This window comes from Heteronotia binoei, chromosome 11 (assembly GCF_032191835.1).
Source record: "Heteronotia binoei isolate CCM8104 ecotype False Entrance Well chromosome 11, APGP_CSIRO_Hbin_v1, whole genome shotgun sequence".
NCBI classification, from domain to species: domain Eukaryota; kingdom Metazoa; phylum Chordata; class Lepidosauria; order Squamata; family Gekkonidae; genus Heteronotia; species Heteronotia binoei.
Window position 1 is genome coordinate 23,277,234 of NC_083233.1, and position 26,396 is coordinate 23,303,629.

The 26,396-nt window shown below is 48.8% G+C and overlaps 1 protein-coding gene across 3 annotated transcripts in view; it reads right to left on the minus strand.

Moving 5' to 3' along the window:
• Nucleotides 1-305: 305 nt before the first annotated feature.
• Nucleotides 306-26,396, minus strand: part of NHSL2 (NHS like 2) — a 58,305-nt gene continuing 32,214 nt past the window's right edge. For 2 of the 3 annotated variants that reach the window (XM_060249549.1, XM_060249548.1), the window contains exons 2-8: nt 23,857-24,003; nt 21,886-22,022; nt 18,646-18,841; nt 10,955-11,086; nt 6,310-8,535; nt 4,692-4,824; nt 306-599 (exon numbers count right to left, since the gene is read on the minus strand). In XM_060249549.1, the coding sequence (XP_060105532.1) occupies nt 314-599; nt 4,692-4,824; nt 6,310-8,535; nt 10,955-11,086; nt 18,646-18,841; nt 21,886-22,022; nt 23,857-24,003 (3,257 nt within the window). In that variant the 3' untranslated portion in view covers nt 306-313. The remainder of the gene's footprint in view (nt 600-4,691; nt 4,825-6,309; nt 8,536-10,954; nt 11,087-18,645; nt 18,842-21,885; nt 22,023-23,856; nt 24,004-26,396) is intronic. The other variant, XM_060249550.1, reaches the window with a different exon arrangement.

A 26,396-nucleotide genomic window follows, 5' to 3' on the forward strand; every position in this document is an offset into this window, starting at 1 on the left:
TAGGAACATCCACGCGAGGCCCTCCGTCCAACCCGAAAAAGGAAATAAAGCCTTCCTTCTCTGAACAGTAACGATGCAGGGCTGATTCCATATAGCGGATGTATGTGCTCTACATTTAAGACACTTCTCTTGAAATCGGAATCCCCCCCCCCGCCCCAGCAAAAACCAGAAAAAAGTTTTGCCACTGCCAATATATCGACACAGATGCCGAAAATGCCAACGGGAGCAGGCTCACCCTGACCGTCAGACAAGCGCGTCTCCCCTGGGACAGGGCGGGCCACGGCACAAAGAGGCGGGGCTTTCTCAAACACAATCAGGGCATGGCCTTCGGGCCCGGGATCGTCCCGTCCACAGCAAACTCGGTCATAACCCTCCGAGCCAGTGGGTTGGTGGTCTTGAGCAGTTCGGCTGCGGACGTGCGGATGCCGGAGGCTCCCTTAACCCCCTTCTTCTGGAGGAGGGCTTTAAAGTCTTCGTTCCTGCTGGAGGTTCTCATGCTGCCCGTTGGAGGGCAATCAGCGTTCTTGGAGGACACTTGGGAATTCCGGTTCCCAAAGGCATCGCTGGGTTCCTTCCAGCCCAGGAGCTTCCGTTTGGATCTGTAAACGCGAGACACAAACCAAAAAACAGTCAAGAACATCAGAAACATTGCAATGAAGGGGATGAAAGGGAAAATATTCTTTGTCCTATACATTTTGATCTCCCTGGTTGCCTTTGACACACACAATTATGTCCTATAACACTTTTTCCCCCTCTCCTTTTTTTCCCCTGTACCCCCACTGGATTTCTAAAATAAAATTAAAAAGAACATCAGAACAGCCCTGCTGGATCAGATCAGTGGTCCATCTAGTCCACACAGCAGCTGACCAGTTGCCCTGGAGGGCCAACAACAGGGCATAAAGGCTGAGGCCTTCCCCTGATGCTCCCTCCTGGCATTGGGATTCAGAGGTTTTCTGCCTCCAAATGCAGATACCCAGCGGCAGACTAGCCAGGGTGTCAGCTTGCCCAATGGCAAGTGGGCCCATGATGAAGTGGGTTCCCTTAAACATTAGACCAGGGGTGTCAACCAAGCAGCCCGGGGGCCGAATCAGGCCCCTGGAGTGCTCCTATCTAGTCCCCGAGCAACTGGCTGTCATCTGCTTCCTTCTGCATAACAGCTTGCTTTGCAAGACTTGCTCAATGGCACAGGAACTACAGAGCAAAACCTCTATTTTCTCCAGTGACTGACGCTCCTCTTTTGGGGAAGAAGGGGAGGAGGGATAGCTTGCTTTGCCAGGCTCTCCCAATTGCACAGCAGAGCTACTGAGCCAAGCCTCTCTTCCTTCTATTGGCTGAGGCTCCTCCCCCTCCTGGTTCCCTGGGGAAGGAAGGAAAGAGCCAGAGCTTCCTTTGCCCAGGTCCCTGGGCTCCATGGGAAAAATACAAAGAAAGCACCTTTAAGACCAATGAGTGGTAATGCTTTAAGCATGTTTTTTTTAAAACCCCTTTTATTATGTTTGTCTGTGTCCTTTATAAAGTTTATGTCTCTGCTACCTAACCTTAAATAGGTACACACATGGCCCAGTTTGACATGGCCTGGCCCAATATGGCCCAACCTGACAAAGTCTCATTTATGTCAGATCCGGCCCTCATAACAAATGAGTTCAACACCCCTGCATTAGACAATATGTTAAAAATGTTAATGTCCTTTTAGTAGCTTGAAAAAGGCCCCGTGGCACAGAGTAGTAATGCTCCAGTACTGCAGTAGGAGCACTCTGCTCATGACCTGAGTTTGATCCCAGCGGAAGCTGGGTTCAGGTAGGCGGCTCCAGGTTGACTCAGCCTTCCATCCTTCCAAGGTGGGTAAAATGAGTACCCAAGTTGCTGGGGGGAAAGCGTAGATGACTGGGGAAGGCAATGGCAAACCACCCCATAAAAAGTCTGCCGTGAAAACATTGTGAAAGCAACGTCACCCCAGAGTCGAAACCGACTGGTGCTTGCACAGGGGACTACCTATACCTTTTTTTTTTTTTTTTAGTAGCTTGAAAATATAACAGAAGTTTCAATATTATTACTGTAATGCAACTAATGCAACTAAAATTTACAGTAGATATTAAATATTTACATTTAATATCTACTGCATACTGCCAGTAAAATGTACAATGTATGTACACTGTAATTACTAAAAATACATAGACATTTTATTTCACAAAAGTTTTAATTGTACCTTTTCCCCACTTACGTATTTTTTTTTGAAAATTTTATTTATTTCTTATAAAAATCAAATGATAGCCTTATAGTCGTGGGTGGGCCCCCTTTGTCTCCTGGCAACCGATACTTTTAGACCCAGTCTGCCACTGGAGATACCCTTTAGTTATCATGGCTAGCAGCCAGTGAGAAGACTTATCTTCTATAAATCTATCCAGATTTTTTTTTATGGCCATTTATGCTTATAGTCATCACTACATCCACTGAGGATGAATGCCACAATTTCTTTTTGTTAATTTTTTTGGGTGAGTATTTGCATGCATGTGTGTGTATATGCCAAGAAGCGATGGTTGACTTCTGGTGACCGCTAATGGGGCTTGGACATTTCAGAGAGGCGGTTTGCTTATTGCCTACCTCTGCGTCATGACCCTGGTATTCCTTGGGGGTCTCCCATTCAAGTCCTTGCCAGGGTTTGACAAGATCAGGCTTGCCTGAGCTATCCAGGTCAGGGCGTGATTTCCACAATTTTATTATTAACAGTAAAGAAATATTTTCTATTGTTTGTGCTGTAGCTATTACCCATTAACTTTACTGCCGCATTGCTAATATTATATGAGAGGGAGGGAAAAAACCTCTCTCTCTCTCTCTGCTTTCTCCACTCCGTACACAATTTTATAACCTTCTAACAAGTTTCCCCTCAGTCATCTTTTTTTTTAAAACTGAAAAGTCACAGATTCTTTAGCCTTTCCTCATGGGAAAGGTGCTCCAGCCCCTTAATCTTCTTGGGTGCCCTGAGCTGTACTTTTCCCAACTCCAAAATATCCTTTCCGAGTTATGATTGATGACCACAACTGTAAATAAGGAGTCGATCTATACAGAGGTCATAGAGTAAATGCTGCTTCATTTTCAGTTCCCGTACTAACACGGACCTGCCACTGCCCACTGGGGTGACGTTTTCATCAAGCTCTCCACTGCAACCCCAAGAGCTTTTCAATCTCTGTTTCAGTCAGTTCAGACACTATCAACATTTATTTAAAGTGTGCAATCCATTCCCTATCCCACCCCGCGCACCGACTTATACTTGCCTACGTTGAACTTCATTTACCATGTTGATGCCCACAGGCCCAATTTAGAGATATTCTCATGCAGAGCTTTCACAACCCACCTTGGTTTTTACCATGCTGAATAATTTGGTATCATCTGAATACTTGCTACTACACTGCCAGTAGAAAAGGGTCTTTTGAAAGACTTCAAGGCTAGAGGCTTTTGGGGCAGTTTGCCATTTCCTGCCTCTCTGTAGCAACCCTGGCTTTTCTTGGTGGTCTCCCTTCAAAGCACCAGCCAGACCAGGCCCTGCTTAACTTCTGAGATCAGGCTAGCCTCCTGGGACATCTATGTCAGGGATACACACTGCTCGCTCCCAATTTCACACCATTTATGAGCAAATTCAGCAGCACTGGATTCAATACTGCTCCTTGAGGGACCCCATGGCTCACTCTCCTCCATTGTGAGAAGGGTCCACTTATTCCTCCTCTCTGCTTCCTGCCATTTGATCGGTTTAATCCATAAGAGGACCTGCCTCCTATTCCGCAATGCTAAGCCAATCAGGAGTCTTTGAAGAGGCATCTATCACAGGAAGTCCAAGAATGCAGTAACTACTTGATCGCCCTTTTTTCACCTGCTTAGTTAACCTTTTTTTTTTTTAGAAAAAGCCCAGCAGGAACTCATTTGCCTATGAGGCCACACCTCTGACATCACCATTTTTTCACAGAGGGCTTTTTTGTAGAAAAAGCCCTGCAGGAACTCATTTGCATATTAGGCCACAGCCCCTGACACCAAGCCAGCCAGAACTGCGTTCCTGCTCAAAGAAAAGCACTGTTTTTCAGAAAATTCCAAAAGATTGGCAAGGGGGGGGGGGGCAAACCGCCTGAGATCCTGGAGAGGACCTAAAAGTCAGGGTAGATGGATACTAAGTAAAATGTATTAGCAGTCTAATTTTGTAGGAGCCAGTTTCGTACATTCAGAGATGTGCACACGATCAGCATTGGTCCCACAGAGGAGATACAGAGTGTCAGAAGGACATGGTACCTGCCTGTCCACCGCCAGGTCCCCTTCATGCCTTCCCCTCTACTCCTCCACCTGCGTGCACCACACCTCTGTGCATTCTTCTTCCTCCGACAAGCCCTCCATTGCCTGGCATGTGGGTGAGGTCCAGAGGCAGTGGGCTCTACCAGATACACTGGGACCCTGCCAGCTGCTCCGCCTCACAGTATGCCAGGGCTTTTTTTTGTAGCAGGAACTCCTTTGTATATAAGGCCACACACCCCTGATGTAGCCAATCCTCCAAGAGCTTACAGTAGGTAGGCCCTATAATAAGAGCCCTGTAAGCTCTTGGAGGATTGGCTACATAAGAGGGGTGTGGCCTAATTTGTAAAAGAGTTCCTGCTACAAAAAGAGCCCTGAGGTATGCTGATGCTCGGCCTGCCCCTGGATGACTCCCTTACCTGTGAATGACAGTAAATAAATCCTCTGTGGTCCGGGAGGTCACAAACACGTCATCGTCCTCCTCAGTTATCGATTCAGCAGTTTTGTCGCTTACGAAGCCTTTATCGTCAGCCCTTGAGTCCACAAAGTTTCCTGAAGAGGAAAAAGAAGAATGCAAGACCTTGAAGAAATAGGCTTCCTCCTCCTGAGGAGATACTCAGGAGACAGACAGTGACTGAGAAGGAACGCAGTGCTTTCTAACTGTGCGGCTGGACAGGACCAAGATGCACAGGTCTGAGATATAGGGAAGTGAGAAACAGAGGAAGTTGTCATAAACACTCTCTGCCATATTTCTGAGGATTCAGAAGGCTGGACCAAGGTTGCAAGCTCTGGTCTGAACCACTCCTCTTCACGTAAGAGAAGCCATCTCGGATCAGGCCAATGGCCCATCTAGTCCAACATTCTATGTCACACAGTGGCCAAAAAAACCAGGTGCCATCAGGAGGTCCATCAGTGGGGCCAGGACACTGGAAGCCCTCCCACTGTTGCGCCCCCCTCGCCAGCTCCAAGAGCATTGCTTGCCCCAGACAGAGAGTTCCATCAATACGCTGTGGCTAACAGCCACTGATGGGCCTCTGCTCCATATGTTTATCCAATCCCCTCTTGAAGCTGTCTATGCTTGCAGCCACCACCATCTCCTGTGGCAGTGAATTCCATGTTTTAAGCACCCTTTGGGTGAAGAAATATCTCCCTTTATCCGTCTAGCTGCCTTTTGGGGACAGAGGCTGCCTTAATGGCCAGTGCTGTGGATGCACAATCAAAGCGAACAAGCCTTTCTAAGATGTTCCAACTGGAACCTTCTTCCCCTTTTAGAAGAGCCAGACTTGCTTACAGGCTGCCAGGCTTCAGCACAGAATTCAGAACTCAGCTGGAAGTAACAGCCCTCCTATTGCTTCCATGGGCATATACCTCTAACCAGGGCTTTTTCTGAGCAGAAATGCACAGGAATGCAGTTCTGGCTGGCTTGGCATCAGGGGGTGTGGCCTAACATGCAAATGAGTTCCTGCTGGGATTTTCCTACAAAAAAAGCCCTGCCTCTAACAGGGAGATGAGACCATACTTCCCTGGAGGGGTGGCCTAAATTCTTTTTAAAAAACAAATAGAAGGCAGCATTATGTACGACCTCCTAACCTGTGTATCCACTAGATCCCATTAAGAAACCAAGAGGCTGATGCCAGTTCAGGTGCTATTCGGCTAAGACTTGAAACAAGGTACTTCATGCATTGCAACGTTGCTACGCAGAAAACGCTCCTGCATAGCAACACAGAGGTGAGACACAGTTGTTAACTGCCCAGTGTGACAGCCACATATCTGAAAGCTGTTGGTTTCTCATGCAGTATGGACACACCAAAGTAATGGTCATTCACAGCTTCCCAGCATGGGCGCACGGAGCTAAAAAAAATCAGCTTGCAACTGTCAAAACTGACTCTCTGCACAACGGTTGCATATTGTTTCCTCCCTTAAAGTGCTCTCCGAGACAGCATTTAGTAATAATAAGCATTCTTGCATCCCAGGAAGACAGATACCCGTGGGATAATGGAAGATAATGGAAGAAAACAAAGGAGGATTGGAGCTTACCTGACACCTCTCCCCAAGACTCTTCTGCACTGGTTGGGCTCATGTTCATCTCACTGGCCATGGGAGAAGGTAGCTTGCAAGCAGGCAGCTCAGAGTATGCAGAGTTCTCGTCCAACATGATGACAGGACTGTTACCCAGTCTTGGATCCCCAAAAGAAGTGCCCTGATGGAGCGGAGAGGGTACTAATGGCAAGTAGAGGACACTGGGCTTTTTGGGGACAGGGGGCGGGACTTTGGTTTTCCGATTCTCCCCCCCAGGTGTCCTCTCTGCGGGCAGCTTCGGCTTCAGCTCCTCCTCCTCCCCCAAGCTCTCCTGGGAGAGCCGCTGAGTGGCTGTGAAAAATGTCCCTGAAGACCCCTGGTTGGAGGAGAGCGCTGCCACGGAAGAGGCCGACTCCATGGGACTCCAGGCCTCCGCATCCCACTGATGTTCCGATTTCCTTGCCACCACGTAAATGCTCTCTATGGGATTTGGACCCGGGGGCTGGGGAGAGGTTGGGGAGTTCACAGGGGACTCCTCCTGAACCGGTGGGGTTTTGTGCAAGAGCATCGGCGGCCTCTTGGAAAGGGGAGGTTTCTCTGCAACCGGCGGCCGGATTTTCTTGCCATGTTCCTCCATGGGTTCAGGGCTGTCCAGGTTGTCCTCCGTCTCTGAGCGGCTAATCGAGCGCAAGCGGACAGACCGTAGGTCCAGCTGCGTCACCATGGGCATGACCGGCTGCACCGGGCTCAGCTTCGGGCCGAGCTTGATGCCGAACGTGGAGTCTGAGTGGTGCCGGCTCACCTTGGCTTTGCCCTTGGAGATCTTCAGCCCAGAGAAATCCAGGTGGGTCGGCGGGGCAAATGGGAGGTCAAAGGACATCCGTGACTTGGGACTCCGCTCCATGGGAGAGACTGGGGGAAGCGAAGACTTCCTCTCGGGCACGAGTGGCCTGGTTCGCCCGGTATGGTTCGTAGCATGTCCCAGGACTGTAGATGTTGGGATGGTTGGGGTCGGGGTTTCTGACTGACTGGAGTAGCCGCTAGAGGGGGACATCACCCCTGCGAACCTCCCCGGGGAGGAGATTTTCAAATTCACTTCAGCAGAGAGATGGGAGGGTGTCGTGGTTCGGGAGATGGAGGGGGAAGGGAGAGACTCTGAGCTGCCGCAAGTCTTGGAGAGATCAATCACAGTGGCCCCGGTAGCGGTACTGGAGCCAGACAAGGAGCAGTAAGGGTCACTCGAATTCCACTCTGGCAAGTACCACTGTGGGGTGTATGGCATGCTCTCCGCCTCTCCGCTTGTATCCTCTTGGACTTGTACCTCTGACAGCAGACAGAGACTTTTGGGTCTCTGGTCCTGGACTGCCCCCTCACCACTAGATCCTCCTTTGGTCGGCTGCCCATCCTTGATCAAAGATACACTGCGAGTCGGCGGGCAGGGCTTCTTTTTGGCCTTCTTCAAAGAGATGCTCTTCATGCGCTGCCGCCGTTGCCGCGTTTGGGCATCCTGCTCCACCGTCAGCGACACATTGTCTGTGCTCGTGCTGCCCTCCGAGCTGGCACTGGGATAGCTCAGGCCACAGGTCTCGCTGCCCCCGATGTCCACAGAGCACAGAGAGGCTGTGTCTGTGGGGACCGAGAGTGATCTTTCCCGGAATTTGCAGGAAATTCTTTCCCTCTCCACTCGCGGGCACTCCTCTTCACCAAGAGTGGGGACCAAATGCGCCTTGGTGTCTCTTGCCTCGCCCCTTGAGCCACCTTCAGCATCCACCAGGGACTTGGGAGAAGCACAGAAGGACCCCGAGCCATTGTTTCCAACCGCGTTGTCTTTGCCAATGAAGAAGGAGGCAGGCTGTTCTGAATCGGGAGTCAGTCCTGGGCCGCAGGGAGATGAGGGAATGGTGTTGTCCCCCGTCAGCTCGCTGTGGCTCATTGAAGGGCTCACGTAACCAAAAGATGCTGCGCTCCAAGCAGGAGAGAAAGCAGAGTCCTCCTTAGGGCCATTGCAGGACGGGCTGGCATACATCACCCCCTGCTTCTCTGGGTGCCCAGCCGGCACCTGGCAACACCTTCCCTGCAGAGCTCCGCCAAGGTCACTAAACGTCTTTCTCAGCTGGGACCGCGGATGCGGGGACCGAACCTGATGGATGGAGCTCCTCCCATTGGTCACGTCAGGGACAAAATTACAAGAGACAGATTCTGCGATAGTCGCTGGAGGGTTGAGGATGGGGCCGTTACTATTTCCTGCAAGAGAAAGAGAGAGGGAAAGGAATGAAGGAGGGTGCAGAACCTCTCCTGCTTGCTTTAGTGCTTGCAGGAAGAGTAAAAGTTGGTTCTAGTTATAGGAGATAAATTTATTCCGTACCCCAACAAAACTGGCACTTGGGCATCTCCCAAAAGACCAACTCTTCCAGCTACCCTTTCATAGCCAGAATGAAGCACACACTGCTTTGCCAAAGAATAAACACTGCCGAAATTTCATCTCCCTCTACCGAACCCTAACTCACACCAGGCAAAGCAAGAGAGAGCTACCGGTCCTTTCCACTGGACTCTGTTCTTGAAGCAGTCGCAGCCTCGGAAGGGTGATGAGTGTTAGGAAGTAGCTCTGATAACTTGTGGGAAATGATGGTTCCAATCCCTACGCAGTCATAGGACCCCCTCCCTCCAAGTGCCAAAATGGACACAAGCGGGGTGTCTCCTGAAAGTTTGTCTCTTCCCTTGTCTGCAGCCCATGGGTGAAGTGGGGCACTCCAATTTTTTTTTTTTTGAAGCGGGGTACTCCAAAAATTTTTGGGGACAGAGTTCCTGCAATGGGCTGCTTCCTGACCAAAATAATCGCTCCTTTCCCAGAAGGGCAAAAGAGACTGGCTTGGATTCAACCTTTGGCTGGAGGAAATTCTTCCAGATTAAGAAGACTTCCTCCCATTTAAGTGGCTCTTCTGTTAGAGGAAAAAGCCACTTAAGCTGGAGCAAGGGCACAGGCTTTGCTTAGCAGAGCAGCAGGATACAGACTTTGCAAGAAGAACAGAAGCTGGGGCAGGGAGAATGGCACCTCTTCTTCTGCGCCACTGCTCTGATTATTTTGGTGCATCCTTGAATTTGACACACAAAACCCGCGAACGGCACATTTCATTGAGTCTCAGGGCCAACGTATCTCACAGGGTTATAATAAGATCCAAGCGGGCAGCCGTGTTGGTCTGAAGCAGTTGAATAAAGCAGGAGTCAAGGGGTACCTTTAAGACCAACCAAGTTTAATTGAGAACGTAAGCTTTCGTGTGCTCTTGAAGCACAGCTCATCAGAAGAGGATCCCCTCGTCTGATGAAGTGTGCGTCGAGAGCGAACAAAAGTTTACGTTCTCAATTAAACTTGGTTGGTTATAATAAGAAGTTCAAGTTAAGGAGCAACATTGCTTAGCAGAAGGACACAACAACAGCAACGTGAAGAAGAAAGTTTTTGAAAGGGCACCCAATCCCAACTGCCACATAGCCGAAGTTGAATCTGATCCATGGAACAAGAATGTTCTGACACCAGAAGGACCCGAGTCTCCGTACCACAGCAGCTAGAGTGCTGGAGGAATTTCTGGGAGACCCACATTCGAATCCCCTCTCTGCCATGGAAGCTTGCAGGGTGACCTTGGGCCAGTCACTCACTCTCAGTTTTAACATACCGCACAGAGTTGTTGGGCGGAGGAAATGAAGGACAGGAGGATGCTTTTAGCTGCTTCGGGTCTCCCATGGGGAGAAAGATGAAGTATAAATGAAATAAATAAAACAAAGTTTCTGTCTCCTGGTCAAGTTTAAAGCAGAAGGAAAGGAAAAATATCAGGAGGGGTCTTAAAGATGCAAGTGAATTTTCAGTTAGGGAAACGTCACACTGCAAAACAGTTTGGGGCGGGTCTATTCCCAAGCAAATTCTCACACTTCAGATTTGCGTGTGAAGGCTAGAGCGTACACATCAACTTATGGGTGCTCTTGGTTTCAGAGAGAGTCTTTTGTGGAGGGCTATTTATGAAGTGTAAGGAGCCCCATGGCACAGAGTGATACGCTGCAGTATCACAGTCTGAGCTCTGCTCACAACCTGAGTTTGATCCCGGCGGAAGCTGGATTCAGTTAGCTGGCTCAGCCTTCCATCCTTCCGAGGTCAGTAAAATGAGTACCCAGCTTGCTGGGGGGGAAGTGTAGATGACTGGGCAAGGCAATGGCAAACCACCCTGTAAAACGTCTGCCAAGAAAATGTCCTGATGTGACGTCACCCCATGGGTCGGTAACCACCCGACACTTGCACAAGGGACTACCTTTACCTTTTTTTTAATTTATGAAGTGTAAATGCGTTGGGCTTTGGTTAGCTGCTAGTTTTCCTATATATATAAAAAGTTCATATTAAAAAAAAGTTTTCATATTACAAAAAAAATTCAGGTTAGGCTTTTGCACTCCCAGTTTTGAGAGCTGCTTTAGAAACCTGAGGTACATGCAAACTGGTTTGCCCTCCTAGAACCCCACATTACCGCTCCCCATTTCTGCAGAGATCCTCAAAACCATCCTTTCAAAATTCTGTGCTTCTCATCTACTGGATAGCAGGCACTGATTCAGTAGCAGCTCGTAACTCCTCAAAGTGCTCCTCCCCTACGGCACCAGCAGGGAGCAGCACCTTCAATGTTATCACCTGGGTCCCGCAGAGAGAGGTGAGGGAAGCCGATAACCGTCCGTCTCCGGCGCAGCAAGGACTTGGGGTTCATGGCAGTCTCTGTGTTAAAGAGGGAGTGGCGCGTACTGGCGTGCCTAGCAAATGGCTGCCCTGTAGCCAAAACAAAGACACTCAACAGCCAAGGTGGACCGAAGGAAGGTCCTCCCCCTCCCCGTGGTTTGAAATGTATGAGGAGACAAGGAACGGTGAAGGAAGCTGGCATGAAGTGAGAAGGAAGCAGGCTGAAGGAATTCTGAGCTGATGCCGCCTCATGAGGAATACAGAAAAGATGGCTACCAAAGATGTTGGGGATGTCTGGGGTCTTAAGGGCTGGTGAGGTGCATGGGGTGGGGAACAGCGTGCTTTGTGGGAGAGTGATGATTTATCCTTGTCACACCAATAAAAAAGGACTATGAACCAACACAACCATTTTAATGAAAGGTAATCACCACCACCACAAGAGTCAAAGTTAACAGAGAACATTGATTGATGGAGGACACTAGGCCAGAGAGGGTGTTAAAACGGATGGGCCCAATTTCTAAGTTTGAGTGATAACCCTGTGCAACTGAACAGCCTTTCTGCCTAGTTACGAATTTGCTTCACTGCCATGACTCCCCAAATAGGAACTGTAGATAAAAAGAAATCTCAGAACCAGGCCTCAGATTCAGCAGGAGCTCACAGAAGCACAGCTCCTGATGCTGACAGTTCCCCCTCTGCCTCTCCACCTACCTTGTCCATTGAATAGTAGGTGCAGCTGCATAACAATCCCTGGATTAGGAGAGCGGGCAGCCGGCCAGCCAGCCACCAGGGGCTTTGCCACGCCCCCAGCAGCCCTCATTAACCCCTGGAGAAGTCCACACCACCCTTTCTCCACTTTTTATGTGATTTTGGGTGGCAGGTGGCTTGCTGGCCTTTTGGGGGGGTGGCCCAGGGGAGCCCCAGGCGAGCAAGACCTGCTTGGGCTGGCTGGATCTCTAGCCAGCCCAAGCAGGCCTCGCTCGCCCAGGGCTCTCCTTTCGTGCATTGGGTTGCTGTTGGCTAGTGGGGGGGTGACATATGCTAATGAGTTCTGCTAATGAGCTCCCCCACCTAGTTTTCTACAAAACGACCCCTGCTCAGAACCAGCAGTTCTCAGGGTTTGAGGGAGCAAACTACAGTAGTTAAAGGCCACGTTTAAGCCACTTTGAAAACACATCATATAGACATGTCCAGGAAAATTGTGGGATGTTTCCCCTAAGAAATGCACTTTCTCCAAGCTCCTTTCCAGAGAATCTGGGAGAGTTCTAGAAGGCCGGCCTCCCTGCGTTGAAAGGAGCCCAGACCTAGTTTGCAGATGCAGGAGAATGAGGTGGCAGAATGGACTATATGACTTCAGACCACAGGGAGAAGAACACAAGTTGGAAGTGCTTCCTTTTTATTGCATCATCTCTGCCCCTGGAACACCAGTGCAGAAAGCCTAGGAAGGGGGAGGGTGGGATTTCCTTCCCTGCTGCACTGTTTTTCTTTCTGCATGGAGTTTTTTAAATGCAAAAGGAACTTTCAGATCCAGACTGCAGTCTGAGGTGGGACAGGCCACTCTCTGTCACCTGCTGCATATGCGAGGGGGACCATCAGCGTATTAACACTAGCAGCTCACTGAGCTGCGTCTTCCCTGCTCCTGCTCTCCTACATGCTTCCGAGTATACAAGCCGAGATGGGCCAAGGCGATTTAGTGCCTAAGGCAGTCACTTTAGTCAGCATCCAGGAAAAAGAGAGCGGTTGAATGCTGGTTAATAGCAATATGGAGTCCCAGGGGAGATGATGTCACAGCCACTGATCCACTGGTGTGACACCTCGAGACAGAAGGACAGCAGAAATCAACAACGGAGGACAAATCCATGAGTGCAGAGATCCTTTTGGAGCCTGGCTTCTATCTGCACACATGTGGACAGGGCAGCATGTCTGCTAGATTATCTATAACCATGCCGATGAGCAGAGATGGAATGGGCTCTGGGATGATCAGCTAGAACAGGGGAGGCCAAACTGTGGCTCGGGAGCCACATGTGGCTCTTTTGCACATATCGTGTGGCTCTCGAAGCCCCACCACCCTGTCAGCCAGCTGGGAGAAGACACTTCTCTCTTTAAATCAATTTTCCCAGCCAAGCCAGCTGGTGGCTTGGGGAATGCATTTAAAGTTACTTTCTTTTCACCTCTCCCTCAATCCCTCGCAGCTATCAAACATCTGACGTTTATTCCATGTGGCTCTTTTGTTAAGCAAGTTTGGCCGCCCTTGAGCTAGAAGATGGGAGCATCCGCAACTGGTTTCACAAGAACTCCTTGCCCACTGCCAGTGCCAAAAGGACCAAGGCAAGCATCTTTTGCCGATGTTTGTTCTTCTGCTATGTATCTATCAACAAGACAAGAGCCCTTTGGCACCTGGCTATTCCACAGGGCTGGAAAACTGAGGCCTTTGCTGGAGCCAGAGAAATATGGGAAATGACTCTTTGAAACTGACTCGGAAAACTGTTTGAAACTGACTTGGACTGAGTCGGGGAATTGGTCCATCTAGCTAAGCACTTTCTCTCAGGCTGAGAAATGGCATCCGCAGAACCTGTGACTTAACGATCTTTTAGGTGGGGACAAAAGGGATTTAACCAGGTCCCTTTTGCAGGCGCCTCATCGCCAAGCCCCTCCAGTAAACTTGAGAGAAAGAGGGCTATTATTTCAAACCATCCCAGCTTTTTGTACCTGCAAGTAACAACTGTAAGTAACATTCTCAAGGAACGTGTCTGCAGGAAACATCCTAGAACAGGGACTAAGGAGCCAAAGAGGTGGCCAGCAGCAATTCCCACAATATCAGAGGCCAGTAGCAGACTGGCCAGGGTATCAGCTTGCCCGATGGCAAGTGGGCCCCCTTAAACATTAGGCAATAAGTTAAAAATGTTAATGACCTTTTAGTAGCTTGAAAATAGAATGGAAGTTCCAGTATCATTACTGTAATGCAACTAAAATCCATGTATTTAGGGTTGCCAGCCTCCAGGTGGGGCCTGGGGATCTCCTGCTTTTACAACTGATCTCCAGCTGTCAGAGATCAGCTCCCCTGGAGAATATGAAATCTGTATTTACATTTAGTATCTACTGTATACTGCCAGTAATGTGTACAATATTTGTACAATGTAATTTCATACATACATACATACATACATACGAGCCCTGTGATGCAGAGTGGTAAAGCTGACTACTGCAGTTGGAGCCCTCTGCTCATGACCTGAGTTTGATCCCAGCGGAAGCTGGTTCAGGTAGCCGGTTCCAGGTTGACTCAGCCTTCCATCCTTCTGAGGTTGGTGAAATGAGTACCTGGCTTGCTGGGGGGAAAGTGTAGATGACTGGGGAAGGCAATGGCAAACCACCCTGTAAAAAGTCTGCCATGAAAACGTTGTGAAAACGTCACCCCAGAGTCAGAAACGACTGGTGCTTGCACAGGGGACTACTTTATATACACACACACACAGGGCTTTTTTTTAGCAGGAATGCAGTTCCAGCTGGCTTGGTGTCAGGGATGTGGCCTAATATGCAAATGAGATCCTGCTGGGCTTTTTCTACAAAAAAGCCCTGATTTTTATATACCGTATTTTTTGGACCATAAGGCGCTCCGGACCATAGGACGCACCTTCCTCCTGGGGGGCGATCCGCTGCCTCCGCCTCCGATCCCGGTGCGTCCCCCGCGCCTGCCTGGCTCCAGCTTCTTCCAGCAAGCACTGGGATCGCTCCACGCTGCCCCCACCGCAAACCCAGCGCTTCGCGAGCGCCGGCTGCGGAGAGGGCAGCGTGCTTCCTCCGTGCCTGTCTGCCTGGCTCCAGCTCTGATGCTTACAGCAAGCGCCAGGATCGCTCCCTCCGCCCTCCGATCCCAGCGCTTGCTTTAAGCATCAGAGCTGGAGCCAGGCAGACAGGCACGGAGGAAGCATGCTGCCCCCTCCACAGCCGGTGCTCGCGAAGCGCTGGGTTTGCGCTGGGGGCAGCGTGGAGCGATCCCAGCGCTTGCTGGAAGAAGCTGGAGCCAGGCAGGCAAACGCGAAGGAAGCACCGGGATCAGAGGCGGAGGCAACGGATTGCACCCCCCCCCCAAGGAAGGTACCTTCGCTCCATAAGACGCACACACTTCCCCCCCACACTTTTTTTGGGGGGGGGGAAGTGCGTCTTATGGTCTGAAAAATACGGTCTGTCTATCTATCTATCTATCTATCTATCTATCTATCTATCTATCTATCTATCTATCTATCTATCTATCTATCAATCTATCTTTAATTGTACCTTTTTTCTACCTGTATTTTTTGAACATTTTATTTCTTACAAAAATTAAATAATAGCCTTATAGTTGTGGGCGGGTCCCCTATGTCTCCTGGCAACCACTATTTTCAGACCCAGCCCCCCACTGTCAGAGGCATCTGTTTCAAGGGTCTGGTGCTGGCCATTTCCACGACTTCCCTGCTCATACGTAACTTTTGCCCACCAGGCGCTATCGTAGCTTGAGACGTTTCAAGAAAGTGCCATCGAGCTGCAGCTGACGTAGGGCAGCCCCACGGAGTTTCCAAAGCAAGACGTTCAGAGGTGGCTTGCTCTCGCCTGCCTCTGCATAGCAACCCTGGGCTTCCTTGGTGGTCTCCCCTCCAGGTCAGGACCAGGACTGACCTTGCTTAGCTTCTGAGATCTGATGAGATCAGCCTAGCCTGGACCATCCAGGTTTCAGGACTACTGATTATCAGAGCTTCTTTTTTGTAGCAGAAACTCCTTTGCATATTAGGCCACACCCCCTGATGTAGCCAATCCTCCAACAGCTTACAGTAGGTCCTGTAGAAAGAGCCTTGTAAGCTCTTGGAGGATTGGCTACATCGGGGAGGTGTGGCCTAATATGCAAAGGAGTTCCCACTCAAAAAAAAGCCCAGCTTATTATTGAAATACAGAATTGGTCATCAGAAGATGTGGTAACGGCCTAAGAAAGTTTTCCCTTCCCCTAAAGGAGTAGTGGGAGACATTAGACAAATTCATAGAGGCAAGGTCTATTTAGTTATAATGACCAACAGCTGCACAAAGGGAGCCTCAAAATTCGCAGGTAATTATCCTGAAATATCGGAAGCTAGAGGATATGCCGCATACCCACTTTGCGAGCATCAAGAGGTTTCCAGACTGCTGCGTTTTGGAAAAAAGACTGCCGTGGTAGATGGGCCTGTGGCTGGATCCATCTGGGCAATAAGAATATGTTCTTCTGAAGTCTTTATGCAAATCTCTGCTTCAATTTACCACAACTGCAAAATAGGACTCCTTAACAGCTGACCTCACAGCAGGTTTGCTACGAGACTGAGAAAGTGAAGTTTTGTGTGGGAATTTTTGCTTGAAAAGCACAGTGGATATGAAATTTAAGGGCCGGCATTTCTGTTAGCCAGAATCAAATGGTAAAACGGTTTTATTGGATTGTACCAATTCAGGCTGTGGGGAGGAGAAGAGGAAACTCCATATCTGAATCCGGCCCCACATACACTCCCCGCCCCACACACACTCTTTGCATGTATAGAAAATGTTGCAGAGGGAGCAAAACTGAGTCTTTCTTATTCTTCTCCTCAGATTACTCATTGTCTATGAGCAGGAATGTTACACAATCACAGTTCCAGCTGGCTTGGCATAAGGAGGTGTGGCCTAATATGCAAATGAGTTCCTGCTGGGCTTTTTCTACAAAAAAGCCCTGCGTGAAACAATGCTGATGTCAAGGGGTGTGGCCTGATGTGCAAATGAGGGCCTGCTGAGCTTTTTCTACATAAAAAGCCCTGTTGATTAGTATTATTAGCCACCTTTCTACCTTGTGGGATTCAAGGCAGCTTACAACATAAACAAAATAACTATCATTTTTTAAAAAATCACATAAAAATAGGGAGGGTTTTTTCGTGATGAGGAGGGGACTGTGAAACATACAAGCCCTTCCTTCCACTATCAGCAGTGGTGCAATCCAGGCCACGCTTGACTCTGATTATTCTAATTGGGCCTAAGTTACACAACTGCTATTAATATTTGAATGATAACGGCAGTTGGTTTCAACAGTTCTTGATTCCACTCATTTAATGCTTCAGTTTTCTTATGAGGTGCAGTAGGGATCCCCATAGAAAACGCAACCTCTACAAGCTTCTCCATCGGCTGCCTCCCCACAAAGCAATCATGTGCCTTATATTTTCTCCCTGGGGGGCAGGGCGCTGTATTCAGAAGGCAGACCCTGCATTCAGCTCCAGGGAATACCAGGAAGGTGCAAATGCAGGGGGGAAAACAGATCGTGCTGAGCGTTAACTGCACATTTCAAAATGCTCAGAGCCCTCATTTCTTTGGGTAGGAGGATGAGGTCCATAGCAGGGAAGGGCACCAAAATGCTGTTGCCCTTTCAAACTCCGGAGCCTGAGACAGAGACGGACGGGTAAATGGACACTGTGTGCTGTGAGAACCATGGTGACAACAGGGACAGACATATTGATTGACTTGGATTTCTTAAGCAATGTGGATGAGACCAGACTCACACATGCATGGAAAGGGGGAAAGTTAGTCATGATAAAATACAGGCATCTGAAAGGGGGCACTGGCACATGTACCCATCTCGTAGATAGATCAAGTTAGGCAGTCCTGACTGGGGCAGTAGAAAAGAACAGTAGCACCATAAAGACTACCAAAATTTAGGGCAAGGTAGGAGCTTTCCTGAGTCACTGTGCTGAAGAAGTGATCAGCTGCACAAAGGCGTGACTCACGTTGAAAGCTCACGTTGTTCAGTCGCACAGTTGGGTCCGACTCTTCGCGACCCCCTGGGCCACATCACACCAGGCCCTTCAATCTTCCACGGTCCTCCTAAGTTTGCTCAAATTCATGTTCGTTGCATTGATAGCACTGTCTAACCCTTTCATCCTTTGCCATCTCCTTCTTCTTTTACCTTCAATCTTTCCCAGCATCAAGGTCTTCTCCAGTGAGTAGAAAAAGAACTACTTTTATCCCTTTCTCACAATACAAGAACTCGTGGACGCTCCCTTTAATTGCTGAGCAGTCGGGTTAGAACGGATAAAAGGAAGTACTTCTTCACCCAAAGGGTGATTCACACTGCCACAGGAGGGGACGGCAGCTACAAGCATAGCCAGCTTCAAGAGGCGATTGGATAAGCATATGGAGCAGAGGTCCATCAGTGGCTATTAGCCACAGCATATTGTTGGAACTCTCTGTCTGGGGCAAGTGATGCTCTGTATTCTTGCTGCTTGGGAGGAGCAACAGTGTGAGGACTTCTAGTGTCCTGGCCCCACTGATAGACCTCCTGATGACACCTGGGTTTTTTGGCCACTGTGTAACACACAGTGTTGGACTGGATGGGCCATTGGCCTGATCCAACATGTTCTTATGTTCTTATGAGTGCTCTCTTCTCATACTCTGCCACAACTTTTGGTAGCCTTCACGGTGCTGCTGAACTCTTGCTTTTTTCCACTGCACCCATCCTGGTGAGCCTTGATGCAGAACCCTTTCATCAAGCTCACATGTTTTCTGGTCCCATGTGGTACCTTGCGCATCTCCCCCATGGCCTTCTTGCCAATTTCTCACTGCTACACCTCCCACCTCCCTCTGCTGTTAGGCAATGGCCCCGCCCCCGAGACCCCCTGTACACGGGCCCAGCGTACCAGAGACGTTGATGGGGACAATGTTTGCTTGGGTTGGACAGGGCTGGTGCAACCTCTTCTCCTCCCGGGAAGGCAGAGGCCCCGCTCGGGTCCAGGCTGTGTGCTTGTCCGGGCTTGCGGGCAGACTGATGGAAGGCTCTGGGGCTCTCACTCCCAGCGTTGCTGTCTCGTTCTCCTTTGCTTGCTGGTTTGCAGACTGTCAAGAGAGCCAGAGTGCGGGTGGGGAAGAATCAATGAATCACCCATGCAAGGAGGGGACTAAGAGAGTGCAAGAGAGAGACTAAGAACTCCATGTCTCAAGTTTGGAAATTCACCTAACCCATGCTCCCCGCCCCCACTCCTTCATTGCGCATACCAAGCTCTCACATTACACTGATACAACAGCCCCAAACCCTCTCATCTTCCCAATGCAAAAACACACGTCTCATTGCTGATCCACGGGAAAGCATCAAGCCAGGATGTTTCTTTGCCAGTCCCAGGTGTCACAGAATCATAGAGCTGGAAGGGACCTCCAGGGTCATCTAGTCCAACCCCCTGCATAATATAGGGACTTCACAAATACCTCCCCCCGGCAATACATACATCCCCAGTGACCCCTGCTCCAAGCCCCAAAAATGGCAAAAGCCTCCACGATCCCTTGCCAAACTGGCCTGGAGAAAAACTGCTGACTGACCCCAAAGTGGCAATCAGCATTTCCCTAGGTGTGCAAAACTCAAAGATTATTTGATTATTGGTATGGGTCGTTTTATCTTGTGTTCCACACACCGACTTAAAAGAAACCTGGCCGTTAAGCCCTTTTGAATGCAGGGGCAGCAGGATATCATTTTGAAGCTAAACAAACAAGAAAATGGCAGCTTGCCAGAAGACTGAGAAGCTGACCAGCTCTTCAACGCCACCCCTGGAAGCAGCCAGAGGGCAGTACTGCGGCTATGAGCTCAGCAGAAGACTGTTGATGCAGGAATTACTGATGCACTAACAAACATATTATTCTGTCTTATACCAAGTTGGACCAGTGGTCCATCATGCTTCGTGTAGTCTACTCCAAAAGGTGGCCAAATTTGCTTAATGTAAGAGCCACACAGAATAAAAGGAAGGAAGGAAGGAAGGAAGGAAGGAAGGAAGGAAGGAAGGAAGGAAGGAAGGAAGGAAGGAAGGAAGGAAGGAAGGAAGGAAGGAAGGAAGGAAGGAAGGAAGGAAGGAAGGAAGGAAGGAAGGAAGGAAGGAAGATGGGGGAGGGAAGAGTGAATGAGAGGTGGAAAGAAAACAACTTTAACTTTAAATGCATTCTCCAAGTCATTGGCTGATTTGGCTTGGTGAAGTGATTTAAAGAGACTTTAAATGCCTTCTCCAAGTCAGCTAATGGGGCAGTGGGGGCTTTGAGAGCCACACAATAGGAGTGAAAGAGTGTGGCTCCTGAGCTACAATTTGGCCACCCCTGGTCTACTCCAACACCTCAGGGGTCTCAGGCAGAGAAAAGTCTTCCTTGGTATTTGATGTGGGAGACTCTTTACTGAAGACTTCAAGGACTAAGCGTGAATTTTCTTTACGCTAGCTACTTATCATTGAGCCACAGTCCTTCATAATACCAAGAAGCTTGTTCATAAAAATTAAATCTTGATTTCATGATTTCTGTGGCTTTTGCATGGGTTTGCCAGCCTTCAGGTGGGACCTAGAGATCCCCTGGAATTGCAGCTCATCTCCAGACTACAGAGATCAGTTCCCCTGCAGAAAATGGCTGCCTTGGAGGGTGGACTCTATGGCATCGTACCATGCTGAGGCCCCTCCCCTCCCCAGGCTCCTCCCCTAAAAACCCCAACCTCCCCAGGCTCCACCCCTAAAATCTCCAGGTATTTCCCAATCCAGAGCTGGCAACCCAACTTCAGCACCAATGCAGAGCAACTGCAGAAAACACAGAATTGCAGAAACACGGAATTATCGCAATCCCAATTTCAATCTCACTCGCAGGCCACAGCCTATCCCAGGAGTGGCCAAATTGTGGTTCAGGAGCCACATGTGGCTCTTTCACACATATTGTGTGACTCTTGAAGTCCACAATACCCCATTGGTTGGCTTGGAAAAGGCACTTGTCTCTTTAAATCACTTCTAGCAGCTTGGCGAATGCATTAATGTTCAAGATGTTTCTTTCCATCCCTTCCCCCCTCCTACATTTGTTTTCTTCCCTCCCTCCTCCAGCATCTGATGTTCATGTCGTGTGGCTCTCAAACAACTGATGTTTATTCTATGTGGATCTTACATTAATCAAGCTTGGCCACTTGATTTGGCCTATCCATTCCCAGCCCAGTTGCAAGAAGCATAGAGTCAGATGACTCAAGCCAAGACACCATTCATCAGGCATGAATTTCCTCCTACCACTATGTCCCACTGTTCTAATTAGAAAACGTATATACTAACCAGGCCTCAGATTCAGTGGGAGCTCACAGGAGCGCAGCTCCTGAACCTTTCTGAGAGTTCCTCCTCCTCCTTCTGAGAGTTCCTCCTCCTTGTCCATTGAATAGAAGGTGCAGCTGCATAACAATCCCTGGATGAGCTCCACCATCTATTTTTCTACAAAATGACCCCTGATACTAACCCTCCAGAGGCCAGCTGATCAAAACACAGCTTATGCTGGGGTAAAACCACCGCGAATCAGAATCTCTCCTGTTCCTTAGAATCAGGCGGCATCTCATGCCACTGGTTGGATAAATACCCACTGCTATCTTCCAGTGTCGGCAATCTGCCCCTAAAGCAAGACACTAGCTTCTGACACTTCCAAACTACCTGCCTCCTACTCCTTCTGCTCCAGATACTGCCACCCCGAAAGCTAATGGAAACTGGAATTGTTTTGAATCCAGACGTCACACAGATACCTCAAAACATGGCGCTGTCAGTGGTGGCATCTTGGCTACAGTAAACCCTATCCCCAGAGATTTGCCTGGTACCTAATCTCTTAAGTTTTAGATGCCAGGGTAAAAAAAAAAAAGAAATTATTTGCCCAGCTTTTCTGCACATGGAAGCTGCTGGCTGAAAACTGTTAATTGCAGAACTCTTAAATCTGCTCAGCATTTTAATGCAATTTTAGTAATGCAATTGTGTATTTCTGAATGTATTTTGGAGTTATCAGTTTTACTATGCATATCTCATGCAGCCAAGGCAGCCAAATGATTTAATAACAGTTCTCTTGAAGCTGATCTTGCCCCTTCCAGCTCCAAAGTGCGTTACACAGAAAATGATCATACTCACCATGAACACAAACTCCAGACGTTTGGATTGTGGGGGCCGTGGGCTGTAGTCGAGAGGCCTGTCTGCAGAGAGGGGGCTGGCATAGCGGAAAGTCTGGCCACTGATCCTGCCTTCTGAGTAAGGTTCCTCATACTCTTCTGGAAAGAAAGCAGTTCTGTCACATCTCCTTTGCAGTAGGCAGGTGTGCCATTATAATTTCCCCCAAGTTTGAATGTTTGGGGTACAATCCCAAACTATGGATGCACCTGGATTTTTCAGGTTTTACATGCAAGGTGTAGAAGGCCCAATCCCTGGCAAGCTCTGGAAAGCATTTTCCAAAGAAGTGGAACATTTTGCTCAACTTCACATGTGGTACCCCTACCCTTAATAAAGATTTTTTTAAAAAATTAAGACCAGTGGTGCAAAATCATGTGAAAATGTATTTTATTACTCAGTTAAATTTCCAAAAAAATACATAAGAACATAAGAGAAGCCATGCTGGATCAGGTCAGTGGCCCATCCAGCCCAACACTCTGTGTCACACAATGGCCAAAAACACCAGGTGCCATCAGCAGGCCCATTGGTGCGGCCAGGACACTAGAAGCTCGCCCACTGTTCCCTCCCAAGCACCAAGAATACAGAGCATCACTGCCCCAGACAGAGAGTTCCATCAATACGCTGTGGCTAATAGTCACTGATGGACCTCTGCTCCATATGTTTATCCAATCCCCTCTTGAAGCTGTTCATGTTTGCAGCCACTGCCACCACCTCCTGTGACAGTGAATTCCACATGTTAATCACCCTTTGGGTGAAGAAGTACTTCCTTTTATCCATTCTCACCTGACTGCTCAGCAATTTCATGGAGTGTCCACGAGTTCTTGTACTGTGAGGAAGGGGGAAAAGTGCTTCTTTCTCTACCTTCTCTATCCCTTGTATAATCTTGTAAACCTTGTAAATCTTGTAATAAAATACATATCAAAGCTGTGCACCATCAGCTTTGGCCTTATTTTTTTAATCTCCTGTGACTGGGGCAGTTCTTTATTTTCTTATTACCCCTACCCTGGCCCTGACCCATGAGAAGTCTGTTCACATGGCTATTGCTGGATCCGTTCACATGGTGATTGAAACTGTTCACATCCTTAAAGATCTTTTTGTACCTTGAGGACTAAGCAGAGAGTGCCCAGCAAAAGAATCCATGACTCAGTCTAGGAACAGCTTTGTAAGAAAAACAACCGATCCCCTGAAGGGACCAAGCAAGGTCAGGTGATAAACCCGCTATCACTGCCCAGATCTACTGGCCAGGAGCCAACAACTTCCTGCACATCCAAGAAATGTTTCCCTCAGTGTGACAACTCTCACACTAGCACTGTGATAAGGCAAGGTGAGTCCATGGTGTACTGGTACCCAAATTTGGACCTAGAAGACCACAATTTCAGACCAGGATCAGCTGCCAAAGCTAACAGTTGAAAATGTTGGAAGCTGAAGTGCAACAGGCAAAAAGGACTGACCATGTAACAGGGGTAAAAGACCAAGTTCCTAATACTTACAACAGGCCCGACCAGAGCTTTTTTTAGCAGGAGCTCCTTTGCATGTTAGGCCACACCTCCCTGATGTAGCTAATCCTCCAAGAGTTTACAGGGCTCTTAGTACAGGACCTACTGCAAACTCCAGGAGGTCTGACCACATCACGGGTGTGTGGCCTAATATGCAAAGGAGTCCCTGCTACAAAAAAAGCCCTTGGCCCAACCAATCCAGAGGCTTCACTGCCTGCTGACTGCAAGAGCGACAATTATACACTCCCATTCCTACCTGAGCTTGTACAGGCTGGAGCGAGTACTGCCCAAGGTAAATCATTTCCTCTAGGGTCCCAGCCTCAGGCCATGAGTTTTTCAGTTCAGCCCCTTGATACACTAGCCCCCTCTAGCCAGCCAAGGCTGCAAACTTCCTCCTCCCTGCCCTCCTCTTTCCTCCTCCCAGGTTCCTGCCAAATACCTTGTAGCAAACTCTGGAGGTTGAGTTCAGCCTCGTGGTGCAGCTCCTCCACACCAACAGGCCGGGCCAAGAAGATGTTCACAGGCTGATGCCATAACAGCTTGGGAGGCGTGGGTTTCTTGACTTCCAGATCTAAGTTAGAGGAGGCTGGGGAGAGAAGAGCGGAGGGAATAAAACATCACACCAACCTGGGCTGGTAGAGGTAGCGTATTTGGAGACACAGACACCTCAAAGTACATCCAACCATATGCCAAAGCCAGTTTCAAAGCAGTTTCGTTGTCATGGTGCCCAACTGGGAAAGTTTTGGAAGTGTAGCTCTATACATCAGCTGGGGAGCACCCTTTCACATGTGACATGTCCAGCGGTGGAATTCTAACAGGAGCTCCTTTGCATATTAGGCCACACACCCCTGATGTAACCAATCCTCCTGGAGCTTACGAAAAAGAGCCTTGTAAGCTCTTGGAGGATTGGCTACGTCAGGAGGTGTGGCCTAATATGCAAAGGACTCCTGCTTAGAATTCCACTCCTGGACCTGTCTACATTTCAAACCTATTTCCAACTTGTTTAGCTGGGATTCTCTGCAGGATTAGAGGGGAGTATGATCGTGTAAGCTGCTTTGGGTCTCCATTAGTGATAAAAGAGGAGTAAAAAATACATCTAAAATCAATACACAAACCCACAAGGAACCCCAGTTATGCTAGAGCTAGGGATATCCGTTCAGTTCAGTTTTATTGCATAGGCCCAAAGAGCATTGTAATAAAAAAAAATGTAAAATAGCAAGTAAAACGAGAAAGCTCAACAGCTTTGAAAATGGCTATTCACACATATGTCCCCCATTCTCCCCCTCCCTAAAACACAATTAAACTGGATTGACATCTACTCTTCAGAAACACCTCTAGGAAACAAGGCCCAAGGTTGGATCTCAGTGCTATACTTTCTCTCTTCCCATAGTTCAAATTTGGATCTGCATTAAGAAATTAAAATTCTGCAGCCTGCCATCTGCTTACATTATCCAAACCAAGTCCATTGGTATAATTTATTTTGCTTCTCCTGGCCATGGAGAGACACAAGGAGATATGAAGGATGATGACACCCTGCCTCCAGGAAAGCCTACCAAGTTCCACTTTAGCTTTTTCGTTTGGCAGTGCATGCATCCTTCCGAGTCTCTCTTCATCACTGTAAGAGCTAAAAACGCATACATCGCTGGAAGGCAGACTCTCCCCTGCATTAACCCTGAAGCACAACTATCATAGCGGTAAGCTGCATAAGCCAGAGCTGGTCTGCCCTGGTCCTCCCCCTCCCATTATCCTACCACCACATGTTTGCAGTTCCATGCAAGTTTGTTCTCCCAACCCTGAGATGAACCTATGAAGCTGCCATATACTGAATCAGACCCTCGGTCCATCAAAGTCAGTACTGTCTACTCAGACTGGCAGTGGCTCTCCAGGGTCTCAAGCTGAGGTTTTTCACGCCTACTTGCCTGGACCCTTTTTAGTTGGAGATGCCGGGGATTGAACCTGGGACTTTCTGATTACCAAGCAGATGCTCTACCACTGAGCCACCACTACCCTGCCCCAGGTTCTGGGTTTCTTCTGTTGCTTGGTGCTGGAACAGCTATGCAAACCTGCATTATCAGTTGGTCCTAACTGCATTCTTTCAGTGTGGTGGGAGTGTGGCCTTTGACATCTCCCTTGAAAGCTTGGAAAAAATGCAAGAAAAAGTGATCAAGGGGTGTAACCAGAGCTCTTTTTTTTGAGCAGAAACTCACAGGAACGCAGTTCTGGCTGGCTTGGCACCAGCGGGTGTGTGGCCTAATATGCAAATGAGTTCCTGCTGGGCTTTTCCTACAAAAATCCCCGTGTGAAACAATGGTGATGATAGGGGGTGTGGCCTAATATGTAAATGAGTTCCTGCTGGGGTTTTCTGCCAAAAAAGCCTTGGATTTAACTAACAATCACCACTCACAAATCACACCGGGGCACCATAGCATAACCTGCAGGGTGCCAACATGACCAGGAAAGAAAGAAAAAGACTGAAAGAAAAATAAAAGCAAAAAAGCCAAAGGTCAAGCCTTTGGCTCTACACAAGGCAAGACAAAACACCAGTGCAAAAGAGGAACAGTGCTAGACTAGCTGAAGTCTCAGGATGGGGGGCCATTTCCCGCATATGTACTGGACACAGACTTCCCCATCCTCTGCAGGAACCTACTGGGACATCAAAACAGCCCTGGAACAAGAGGAGGACCACTCAGCTCAGACCTGAGCCTCAGCATCTAGGACCGCAAGTATAGATTTGCCCTTTCCTGGGGTGGGTGGGCATTTTGCTTAGATTATGACCCTCTAGAGCATCGGCCCATCAGGAGCTTTCCCAGCATGCTAAAGGGCCACTCCAGCCCTGCCTGTCCAGAATCTAGACAGCATCGTATCTGTGGCACAGGCTACTCCTTGCTCTGAGGTTAGTCCTTGACTTTGCAGCTGGCAATGCTGTACAGCAGGGGTGGCCAAAATGCAGCTCAGGAGCCACATGTGGCTCTTTCACAC